The 12,908-nt window shown below is 48.2% G+C and overlaps 1 protein-coding gene across 2 annotated transcripts in view; it reads right to left on the bottom strand.

Annotated features, from left to right (window-relative positions):
- Nucleotides 1-1,480: 1,480 nt before the first annotated feature.
- The window catches only part of Bcs1 (mitochondrial chaperone BCS1), a 145,154-nt gene continuing 133,726 nt past the window's right edge, over nucleotides 1,481-12,908 (bottom strand). For both annotated transcript variants that reach the window (XM_084595735.1, XM_084595734.1), the window contains exon 9: nucleotides 1,481-4,232. In XM_084595735.1, coding sequence (XP_084451861.1) covers nucleotides 3,971-4,232 — 262 coding nt within the window. In that variant the 3' untranslated portion in view covers nucleotides 1,481-3,970. The remainder of the gene's footprint in view (nucleotides 4,233-12,908) is intronic.

The raw sequence follows: 12,908 nt of genomic DNA, 5'->3' as shown, positions 1-12,908 counted from the left end.
CGACATACGATCACATTCTCTGGAACTGCGCAAATGATCCACCTGCGGTGGAATTAATACAGCTCCCGAGCAGTGGGAAGCCGTGCTGGTCAGCTCGGACCCGCAGATTCAACTACGGGCCATCGAGCGGGCTAATAAGGTCGCCGCCAGCCATGGACTAGCGGCCATCTAGTACGTCTATCCATCGACCTGCTTGAGCGACGAAATAAATGTTTTCCAATCCAATCCAATAGTGAGGAAGCGTGTCAATGATGAAGGTAGAGTCGCCTGGCGGGTTGCAGAATCTGCAGTTTCAGAACTGAGTAGGTCACGTGGGACCCACTCAATTCGAATTGCAGTTTGCGAGATGCGAGCCGCCAGACGATGTATATTCTGGCAGATTTCTGGGCTGCGACTGACGCGTCGGAGCAGACGTGTTGCTTGTAGGGCGTCGGTGCGGATGACAATTTTGGCTGTAGGTAGTAAGGTCGTGACAGAGAGAGAGCGAAGAGCCTCTTGGACAGCAACCAGCTCAGCACAGAAGGAAGGAGGTTCTGCAAATTGATATCTGGATGTGCTATTAAGCGCCGGCTTACAAGGACAATGAATTGGAGTTGTCGCTTCACATCCGTCCATGCTGGCATCTACATACGCAATTATTGAGCCTTGGGGCAGTTTGGTGTCTTGCTCTGCGATCCTTTTACGAAGTGATGATGCCACATAAGATGTCGTTGGTCTATGAGCTCTTACTCGATGAAATTTTGCAGGTAAAGGGAACTAAAATATGATTTCTAGTTCCCTAGAGTTGCCGGTAATATTTTTCTTAGAGTGAAGGTGCAGCACGAAGCTCATCAAAAGAGTCGTTATATGAATTCACTTCGTCATTTATATCGTTGTCCTCATTTCATGCGCTAGCAATATGCCCGCGAGTTGAACAGTGTTGACTATTAGTTAAACGACGTTGCACTTTCTCGTCTTCATTTAACTTAATCAGTTACTACAGCCACCAACCGTAGCCGCGTGCTGTTGAGGCCACGGAGAAGGAAGGTAATGCAGCTCTTAGCCGGGTGATTCTAGCCGTAATAAGCTGCAGAAGTGCTCCAGGCTAAACCAAACCATTTCTCCACACAAGCGAAGCTTAAGCTTCAGAGTATTTGCACGCGCGAACTGGTTTCGAAGGCAGCATCACTTTGCGCAGTGTAGGCACGCTGCGCTTTTGCCTACAACCCATGTCGCTGCCGATCGCAGCGCCACCTTTGTTTACAAACACGACTCTTGTCTATAGACCGTGTCGTCACGCGCCCACACACACAATGGCCGCTTCTCGATGGAGGCGAAAAGCACGGTGCCCGTGTGCTGTGCATTGCCAGTGCACGTTACAGAACCCCAGGTGGTCTAGAGCCTTCCACCACGGCGTCTCATCGCCCGAGTCGCTTTGGGATGTTAAACCCCAAAACCAAGCCACACACACACACACATACAAACGCGCACGCAAGCTACATTTTACGCTTGATGAAGCGTTTGCTTCCACTTTAATCACATGCGAAAGTGCCATAGCTCGTCAACCATCGTTTCGCTGGGAGCAACCTAGTTTCTACTATAACGGTTCGCGCTGCTTCGCAAAACACCTCGCTAAGTACCAGACCAAGCATTCAAACCCACTTTACGGCTATACCCCGTCACGAAGACAAGTAAAACTGGTTGCTGGTGCATAAAAGGAATGATTCACAGCGCAACAAAAAGACACATTTCTTTCGCTGTTAATCTTTCCGTCACGTAGACGTTGCGTCACTTGTGGGCGCAAATGGTACGAATGAATACTCCACCGCGAAGGGCTGCTATCTGCATGTAACGCGGGGAGTTATGTCGGCAGCTTCTCCCATGTATCGTCATATTGGCCATTCACAGGTGGCGGTGCGCCCCATGCATGGCTGCTACAAATACCATTTCCGCTTTTTTCTGCCCGAACCCAGCTCAGTGTTCGTGTTCGCAGCATGAAAAACTGCACCTTTACGTTGAAAGACTCGATCTTGGCAAAAACATGTAAGGCAGGCAGTGTCTGCTGATGTACTGAAATGATGTACTAACATGACAGTGATGCGCATGAGAAAAAAATAATTTTGCAAGGTTAAAACATTCTGCCGATAAAGAACCAGGCTTCCACGAGCTCGAATATACCTCTCGCGGCTCTGAATGTGGTCCACCTACATATCGTCGTCATCGCCGAATTCAGCAATGACGACATATTCACGCGTTATCAAGAACTGCCGATGTAGACATTTTTTAGGGCACACTTGCATTGGAACTTTCGCCTAAAGTGCAGCGCCTAGAAATTTGACTTCTTGTCATTTGACTTCTATCATGCCATATTATTATTTGCTTTTTTGGGGTACCACATCACGTACGAATCTAGAGAATATATATATATATATATATATATATATATATATATATATTGCAGAAAACATTTGTTCGAGCGCTATTTAACTTACCTTACAATGCCCACACATTAGACTTATTTCCGAAAGTGCATATAATACCCGTGTTTACCCTTTATAAACAGGAGGTAAAAGAAAATTTAGAGTTTCTTCATGAATTATCTAATCTTACCAGGAACACACATTCTTATGTCACAAGATGCACAGAACAGTGGAAGGTGGTCACTCTGCGAGGTTATTCTACACAAAAAATATCACACAGATTGGCAAGACTTTTAAATTCTTTCCAAAAATCGGGTCTTGATTTTCATACATGTCATGTACGAGCATTATGAGAACTTTTTATTAATTGTGCTTTCTAAGCAGCAATTTTTATTCTTATGATTTTTTTGGCGTATATTTCGCATTAAGTCAAGTGTTAAGCATGTCTGCTTTCTTTTCTATCCTTGCTTGCCTTGTAAAGGAGGCTGCGAGCTGTCAAGTCGCTTACTTCTAAAGCGACTTTTATCCGCAGTCCCCTCCATCATTGATGGGAATAAAAAATTATTATTCAATTGAACTAAATTTAAAAACTGCCGACTTACTATATACTGAAAGTGTTAACGTGATACCACTGGCACTCTACACTCAGAGTTAGGACACTGAAAAGCGCACCGCTGCACTGTCGGTGTGGGTTGCCAGCAGACTAGCACGTCTAACTAACTAGCCCCAAATGACTGCTTGCTTACATTGGACAAGTGAGATGATGTTGGCTCCATATATTGTGCCTCGGTGTGTTAACTCTTGGCTGAAGTTAGATGCGGCGCCTGGTATCGTAACCAAGATAGTAACGTACTGATATAAAAAAAAATTTGTTAGCTTTACATACAAACGATTACAGGGGATACCTTTGGTATGCGACGATAGGCGCAAATGAGTTATGTAGTCCTCAACAGCCTGACCGCAGGACACCACGTAATTCGGTTAGGGGACTTGCGGAAGGTTTTTCTTTTTTTCGTAAGGACCACTCGTTACATATCTAAATCTAAAAGACGACGCCCCCTTGCAGGGCGAAGGAAACCGGTCCTGCTGCAACCATTTGACTCCTGCAAACTTCCTAGTTTTCTGCCGCTCCCTGCTACATGTGCCTTCTCTTGGAATCCATGCAGTTACTCTTAACGGCCACCGGTTGTCTTGCCTTCATATCACATGGCCTGCTCAATTTCTACTAGCATGCCATTATCTCGTGTTTGTTTCCTGACCCACTCGACACGCTTCCTGTCTGTTCTATCAGCTTAGGAGTTACATGTTGAAAGCCCATTCAAAGCTTCCAGCAAGCGCATTAATCGTGTCAGCAGTGCAACACTGGCCAGGCAAAAGGTGCAGTCATGAGTAGGTGGCGTAAAAAAGGTTTGAAGGGAAGCGCCTCAGTAAGTCTGAGCAAGAGAACATAAGGCGCCGAAGGTTATGTAGAACAAATCTCAAAAGAGACAGGCACAGCATTCGTTGTCTGTAGACACGTGACAAGGAGCACACGAAAACTGTTCTGCAGCATCAGTGTGGAGGTTTCAAGGTCATAGCTTGGCCATCTGGGCGACGTCCCGGATGGCGGCGCGCGGGTCGTCCTTGTGGAAGAGGAAGTATCCCTGCACGAGCGCCATGCTGAGTGGCGCCTGGCCGAACTGTCGCCGCACAGCGTGCACAAAGGCACCCGCATCGGCTTCCCCCTCGGTCGGATAGAAGCGGCGGAACAGTGATGCCAGCTGATGGTCGCTTGCAGGGCCCACAAACTCGCGAACGTCCACGCGGCCTGGCCGGATAAGAGCCGGGTCCAGCCTGTGCAAAAGAGAGTCACACAAATGGTGAAGCAGCAGAAGTGCAACCACATTCGCAGATATTATCTGGCTGCGGCTAAATAATCCGCCTGGATGCACAAAGCAAATACTTTTCCAACAGCATGCGGCGGGGAACCTAACATACATAAATGTGTGGTTCTCACAGCCTGCAGCAGCTTTGGAGCAACCGCACAGTGTAACAACGTACAACGAACGGTACGACTGGAGCAGTCTTACAGGAGAGCCACCATCTAGAGCCTCAGAATGAAGCGTCGAGATGATATGGGGGACACTTAAGCTCTACCTTTAAAGGCATGACTAAGCTTAACGGCGTCTGCAGCTCCTCTTCCAGATCCGCGCTCAGGTGCCGGATTAAGAAAAATAAGGGCCCTAGGTTAATGCGTAATTGAGTCCCCTCTTTTCGTTGTACCTGCCCACCTAAGTACTTTCATTTCATGTGCACTAAACTTAAAAAACAAGGACAAGATGCCGGGAAAGGGCGTCCACATTTATTCAAGAGTAGCCGGAGGCGCAGCGGTGGCAGCGTCCGCCGAGGCGAAAGTCAGGTGTCGCCCGTTAAAGGGCCACTGTCCAGGGAAGGCCCTTTTAAGAAAAGGAGCCCAGTGTTTCGATCAGGTACCGGAGATAGTCTGTGCAAAATTCTACAGCGACACGCTCGCCGCAAAGCATCGAAAATACAATTCAAAGCTCCCTCATGCTCTCCTTTGAGAAGCCAGCTTCACCGCTCCCTGCGCTGGCCCGACGGGCCCCGATAATGACGTACGTATCGGGAACGACATCCATTGGTCCGTCTAGCTGACTGACGGGAGAAGGATGGGTGTCTACCGCTCGCAGCGCGCTTTTCCCTCGCCACGGCCAGACTGAATCCAGCGGCGCGCGCTCCCTCGACCGTTTTTTTTTTCGCGCTCGCGGAGAACCACGCCCCACCTCCCGCCAAACGCGGAGGAGGAAGGGGAATTTGTATTGCGGAGGCTAGACGACCTCGGGCAGGAGAGTGAAAAACCTTTGCGAGGGAACGGAAGGAGAGAGGCAGGATAGAATCGGGTGATTGCGGTGGCTGTAACTGCGTTATTAGTTACTCTTTTCAAAAACATTTTGCGGCCTTGCGTTCCAGGGGCGAAGTCTCACAGTCACCGGGGAAGAAAATATTTTCGACCGGAGGGTGGACAGTGGGCATTTAATGGTGCGCACACTCCCAGACTGAGTGGGGGTAGCTATTCCGGTCGCAAAGGAGATGTCCTCGACTTGCGTGACAAGCTACGCCGGAATTCAACAGACAGACGGCAGTTTGGTGCCCAGCTTTCGCCGGTAAAAGTAACAAACAAAACACACTTTATACACAGCAAGAGACGATACAAAGGAATACACAAGTAAAATGCACAGACGAGAGGTTCACAGAATACAAACGCCAAGCATACAACAAAAGAAGTACTCAATAACACAGAGGCTTTACAACACAGAACAAACACGAGAGATCACATACACAAACACCAAATTGTTCATCGGGCACTGTTGCAGACCAACGCCCCGAGAGTCACGATGTGGCCGCCATGCAAGACGAGCGCCGCTCCCTCGCAGGTCCGTGGGCTTGCCAGCAGCGGGTGATCCCCGGGAGTCCAGCCGAAGCACTAGCGAACATGGCGCAATCACTGACTGACTGACTACACAAGCGACGCGGCCTCTATAAATAGGGCGCGCCGCGTCTGTCTGTGAAGACACGCCAAGGCTAGCGCGCACGCACATTTAGCTTCACTTGTTCAAGCGTTCCCTTTTCCTCTCGTCGAGCCGCGCGTCGTCATTGGTCAGATGTAGAACGTTCTAGAGACAGCTGGCATCTTCCTGAGTGATGAATCACCGTCATCACAGGGTGAGGAGAGCTACGCGCTCTTTCGTGCGAGGAAGGAGACTTCTCTCGAACGTCGTACATCCTTCGATGCGGTTCCGCGCGGGCCTCGCGCCGCGGCGGTTTGATGAAAATGTGCGCCGATTTCGTGACATCAGGCGGTGGTCGAAAACGTTCATTGGTAAGGTCAAAAGTAAAGAAAGTTATACCGGGGGTCCAAGCTAAATAAAGGGTTAAAAAATAGATCGTTTGAGATAGGCCAGAGAAACCAACTGTATACAGCTTCCAGCCACGTGGCGAAGCATATAGGCAATTTCTTATTTTGCAATTAACAAATTAGTGATGAAGACAATTTTTTCTAATTTACTACGTATGTGTCTTACTACGTAGACAAATGTGGTTTGCAAAGTTGGAGAGCGCCTTATGAAAACCCCATTCCGTTTATTTCCGATAAGGAAAGCCTCACGTGTATCATTTTTTCAAGCTCTAAAGAAAGCCCGCAGAATACAAAAATACCACGTGACTAACGCATTCGTGCGCCACGATTACGGTGCCCTCAACTGTGGTCTGAGTGAATGAAATTAGCTGCGGCCGTGACTTGACAGCCCAGCAGTAGGCTGATATGTTATGTTGGTGATGGATAGCCAGCGCGTTGAGCTCGCTGCGCCGACTGCCTGAAGCGGACGAAACCACCGACATATCGGCCTGCCGCTGCAACCGGGTCGTGGAACCAAGGGCGCAGCTGATTTCGTTCACTGAAACCCAGGTTGAGAGCAGCACAATCGTGGCGTGCGAATGCGCTAGTCAGTGATATAGTTTTTTTTTTGGTTATTTCGCGGTCTTTCTTTAGAGCTTGCAAAAACGATACACATGAGGCTTTCTTTATCGGTCAGCGCCCGTCTTGTTTGCTTCTTGATCTTGGTCCTAGCCTTTAGCGCTGTTTATTCATCATATCAGAAATAAATGGAATGGAGGTTTTAGAAGGTGCTCTCCAACGTTGCAAGTACATTTATTGTCTAAAGGCAATAAATAGTTCGTACATTAGAAAAATTATCTGCATTACTCATTAGTTAATTGCGAAAAATCCCTGTTGTGCGCCAGATGGCTGGTAGCTGTATACAAGTGGTTTCTCTGGCCTACCTCATTATTCGTTTTTACCCTTGGCTAAAGTTAGCTTGGACACCCTGTATACGCCACCCGCACTGCCTGTAGGGGTAGGGTGCCTCGATATGTAGGGTAAAAAATAGAGGAGCCTAATGTACGGGCGCCACTGAAAGCCATCTACCGGCGGCTGCAGGAAGCACAGGCTGGGCACAGTCCCCGGCTGTCCCATTGGTGTAGCAAGCGCGGCAGAAGTTCGCGCATGTGATCTGCCGTTTGTGCGGGTGAATTGCGATTATTTCCACGGCGACAGCGTCCGAAAATCAATTGAATTGCTCCAAAGTGGACTTCTGTGCAAAGTGGCAGTCGGACTTTGGCCTGAAGCGGGACAACCCGACCCGCGTTCACGCGAAATGCTTGTCGCAAACAAGTCACCAAGACGAGCTGCGCTGTAAAGCTTATCATGAGCACCATCCCTCTTTTTGCGTTTTAAATTCAATACTCACGCAATGCTTGAAGAAAAACTAATAGGTTCAGTTAATTCTGCGGGAGTGCATGGTGCCCGATCTAGCGGCAATTGTTATTGAATTCGACACGATTGTAACGCGTCGTTTGTAGCTCAAACCACGACTGCTACATTTTGGTGCGACTACCTCCCCTCTCGAGCTCCGTTAGATACTGTAGTGGAGAACTCTGCATAACTGGACCACGGCAATGAAAATCGAATGTGGCATTATTCATTACTGCTTTTGAATGTAAGCTTAAGAATGAGTGCGGCAACCTCGGCTGCTAAGTAGTACCTTGTTTTCATGTAATAACGCCCAACGCTAGATTTTTACGCCGATTTTCGCGATGCCTAAGCGCGTAGCTTGTACATGTCGCAAGTCCCGCTTGGCATGAAACAAGAAAGCTGTAAGGCACTCAGTGATTATTTGACCTCTTCAATTTTCACGCTAAAGTTTGCGTTTCAAACGCATGTACTTTTTTTATAGCTGGCATCACAGCATTTTTTCCTCATCTGTAACAGGTGAAAAGTTTTTTTTGAGACTTTTGTGTCCTGACTTGATCTACCCAGGTTGAAATTCAATGCTGGAAAACCACCAAAAATAAATTTACACTTGTTACTTCTTCGATGTTCGTTCCGTAGACCATCTGTAAGCCGTTGAAATATTGTGGGTACAGGTATGCTCGGTTCTTCGGGTCATTTTACTCGTCGTCATTACCGAAATTTTGGCTCCACACTGATGCCTGTTGGCCCTCACAAACTCTCAAATTTACTAAATTTGAAAGCGATGAAAACGTGCGTCCAGCAAGCTTCAGGAGCTATGAGTTACAAGATAAGCCCCAGCGAATAAAATATCACAACTGCCACATAACTTTCCATCCCAAAGCTTCTTATATAAATACAAAATGGAAGGTTATAGTTAAGCCGAACTTAAGTCCTAGTCGGGATACAGAGTTAACACCCAACCATCACAAAGTTGTTTCATGTGCAATGTTCCAACTTCACCATAATCATCAACAGCCTGACTATACCCACTGCACGGCGAAGGCCTCTCCCATATTTCGCCACTTAACCCGGTTCTGTGCTAGCTGCATCCACCTGACCCCTGCAAACTTCTTAATCTCATCCGCCCACCTAACTTTTTGCCGACCCCTGCTACGCTTTCCTTCCCTTGGAATCCAGTTTGTTACCCTAAGCGACCATCGGTTATCCTCTCTTCGCACTACATGTCCTGCCCATGTCCATTTCTTCTTCTTAATTTTCACTAGAATGTCGGTAACTTGAGTTATTTCTCTGCCCACTCTGCACGCTTCCTATCTCTTAATGTTACTCCTACCATTTTTCGTTCCATAATCCTCTGGGTTGTCCTCAACTTAAGTAGAACTCTCTTGGTTGGCCTCCACGTTTCAGCCCCATAGGTGAGTACAGGTAAGATGCAACTGTTGTACACTTTCCTCTTGAGCGATACCGGTAAGCTGCTAGTCATAATCTGCGAGTGCTTGCCAAATGCGCTCCATCCCAATCGTATTCTTCTTGTTATTTCCTTTTCATGGTCCGGATCTGCGGTTACTACCTGTCCTAAGTAGACATATTCGCCTACTACTTCCAGTACTTCGCTACCTAATGTAAACTGCTGTTCCTTGCCGAGGCTGTTGAACATCACCTTAGTCTTTTGGATATTGATTTTCAAGCCTACCTTTCTACGTTTCCTGTCTAGGTCATCAATCATTATTTGCAGTTCATGCCCCGAGTTGCTTAGCAAGGCAATGTCATCTGCAAATCGCAGATTACTGAGGTATTCTCCATCTACCCTTATCCCTAACTGCTCCCTTTCCAAGTCTCTGAATACTTCCTCTAAGCAAGCTGTGAATAGTACTGGGGAGATCGTGTCTCCTTGCCTAACACCTTTCTTTATGAGAATTTTGCTACTTTCTTTATGCAGAACTATGGTTGCTGTGCAGCCACTATATATATCTCCCAGCACTTTCACGTACGGCTCGTCTACCCCCTGATTTCGCAATGCCTGCATCACCGCCGAGGTTTCAACTGAGTCAAATGCTTTTTTCGTAATCAATGAATGCTATGTGTAAGAGCTGGTCATATTCCGAGCATTTTTCTATTACCTGATTGATGGTATGGATATGATCGATAGTAGAGTACCGTTTCCGAAAACCTGCTTGATCCTTTGCATGATTGCAGTCTAAGGTTGTCCTGATTCTATTAGCGATTACCTTAGTAAATACCTTATACGTTACAGACAGTAAGCTGATTGGTCTGTAATTTTTAAGGTCCTTAGAGTCCCCTTTCTTATGAATGAGGATAATGTTTGCATTCTTCCATGGTTCTGGTACCGTCGATGACACCAGACACTGCGTATACAGGGTGGCCAGTTTTGCTAGCACGATATCCCCCCGTCCTTCAGCAAATCTGAAGTTATCTGATCCTCTCCAGCTGATTTCCCCCTTTTCATAGTTTCTAGTGCTTTCTTGACCTCGTCCTTCGTCACTGGTGGAACGTCTGACTGTTTTTTCCTACCGCCAATCTCATTACAGTCCTGACTACTTTGGCTACTGTAGAGATCTGTATAGAACTCCTCGGCTACTTTTACTATCTTGTCCATATTCGTAATGGCGTTACCCGCCTTGTCCCTTATCGCATACATCTGATTTTTGCCTATGCCCAATTTCTTCTTTACCGCTTTAAGGCTTCCCCCGTTCTTTACAGCATTCTCAATTTTCTCCATGTTATACTTCCTTATATCGGCCACCTTGCGCTGATTGATATCTCGGCCAATTCGAGCTGGTCTGTTGAATTGGAATCTTTCATACTCTGGTTCCAACTTCATGCCTGTTAAAAACAGTATTATTTGCAGAAATAAAAGAGCTGCAGCATGCCCATTCAGCAAGTGCACTAACCGAAATATATTCTATAACTGAAAACTTCAGAGCCAGCGAAACCTAGAATGACTAGCATGCACATACTAGCAATAATTCATGACTAGCTGTGCAAACACAGATGTGCACAAAGGGTTCCTAAATCACTGAATGTCACGTGTGAAACGTGGTGCGATCCATGTTGCGATTCATGCTGCCACTAAAAATGAACAGAATTACCCTCGATACCTATCTGATGTCCCCGGAGTCGAGCATCTGCAAACAGTCGGAAATATTGTAGGTAGATACAATGGGGGCTCTTCCGGTCATTTGATTTTTTTGCCATTCAAAAACTGCTGGCTGCGGATTATGCTGTTTTTGATAGGCCGCCAGTGGCTATTATCTTTAACCAATTCACAAGAAAGCAAATATGCGTCAACGGAAATCGGCAATATGTATGAGGAATGAATCCAAGCGAATATATTGTTAATGAGCGGTATTCGCTGGTCGTGCTGAGGATAAAGAAGTGCGACAGACTCCCAGAAGAAGAAGACGCAGACGAGTGCTGAGACTTGTGCTGTGTTCACCCTCAGTGGTGCGGACAGCTGTCGGACTGTAAATCTTCCCCGTAACATCTTTGGCGGAGGTGAATCCTTCGATCCCCGTGACACGCTGAATCTCCGCAGCGGCCGCCACATCGGTACCACCACAATGACTACAGTCGCCACTACATCTACGGCCGCCGCACCTGCTGTCGTCATGGCCCATGGCCCCGGAACCTTCTGTGGGACCGATGACGTTGATGTCGACGACTGGCTGGCCCTATACAAACGCGTCAGCAGGTGGGACCCCACACTTATGCTCGCGAGTATCATCTTTTACTTGACTGGGACCGTGCGGGTGTGGTTTGAAACCCATGAAGATGACCTCACATCCTGGGATATCTGTAAGCAGAAGCTCCACGACCTGTTCGGAAAGCCTATTGGCCGTCCCCTCGCCGTCAAAAAAGCGCTCGCTTCTTGCGCCCAAACGTCTACAGTCTTATATCACTTATATTGCCTCATTACTAATCACTCTCGTGGCGCCCTCATGCGGCCAGACTGGATTACCGACGTTTTAGCTGGCCTTAACCACGCTAGTGACCCCGGCCTTCTTCGTCTTCTTCTCTCTCGAGCTCCCTCCAGCCTTGCCGACTCCCAGTGCCGCGTCACTGTGAATAACCCCCCCCCCCCCCCCCTTAAACCTTCTGGCTGTTTGACGGTGACATTTGGTGGAGGTGCTGGGTCTCGTCCCAGGTACGCTGACTTCGAAGGCACCTTTGAAGGCAGTTCCGAGCGCGTGGATACAACACCTGTCCACAAGGCGAGTCGTCATCTGCGAGGCCTACAGAGTTCAGCGGCGTGAGAACAACTCCAAGAGCCATGATGTCTAACTCGGGTAGCCATCCTCCTCAGCAGGCTACAGCGGTGTCGCCGTTTGTCCTACACACACCTCGGTCACCACCTTCGTTCCATGGTGATAGGTTCGAGGACGTTGAAGACTGGTTGGCCAGTTTTGACCGTGTGGCGGGATTAAACCAGTGGGACGGTGAGCGCAAGTTGCAAAACGTCTACTTTTCATTGCTGGACTCGGCCAAAACGTGGTACGAGAATCACGAAGCTTCTTTTACCACATGGGAAGCTTTTCGCCGAGTTGTTGGCGACATTTCGTACCGACGAAATGAAAAAGAGAGCCGAGCGCGCCCTGCACTCATGATCGCAACAGTCAAATGAAAGTGTTGCCATGTTCATTGAAGACATGACGCGACTCTTCAATCGGGCTGACCCATCTATGCCCGAGGCCAAGAAGGTGCGCCACCTAATGAGGGGCGTAAAGGAGCAGTTGTTTGCCGGTCTTGTCCGCAACCCTCCGACAACTGTGGCGGAATTTACGAAAGAGGCAACGGGTATGGAGCGCTCCTTGCAAGAGCGGAGCGCGCAGTACGGCCGATTTGCTTCTGTAGCAACCGCCCATCACTGCTTGCCTACGTCTCTGCCCACTGAGGAACTTCGAGAGATTGTGCGGAACATTGTGCGCGAAGAGCTCCAGAAACTACGCTTCAAAGCTCCACAGGCAAGCGTCGCTGCAGTAGCGGACGTGGTCCGGGATGAAATCCGGCGAGTGGTGCAGCCTGCTCCGATAGCGCCGCAACCAGAGCCCTACATAATGACTTACAGCGAAGTGCTGCGAAAACCTGCACCAGTGCCACAAGCCTTTCCTCTTGTTGCTCCTGTGCAGTACCAAGTCCCAGCTGTGCCCGCCCCACAGCAGGAATTCAGGTCCGCCATCCGTAAA

The sequence above is a fragment of the Amblyomma maculatum genome, chromosome 2, assembly GCF_055883805.1.
Source record: "Amblyomma maculatum isolate TAMU_Amacu chromosome 2, ASM5588380v1, whole genome shotgun sequence".
Classification (NCBI taxonomy): Eukaryota; Metazoa; Arthropoda; class Arachnida; order Ixodida; family Ixodidae; genus Amblyomma; species Amblyomma maculatum.
The sequence above is the reverse complement of the archived record's forward strand: the minus strand, read 5'-3'. Positions and strand labels throughout refer to the sequence as shown.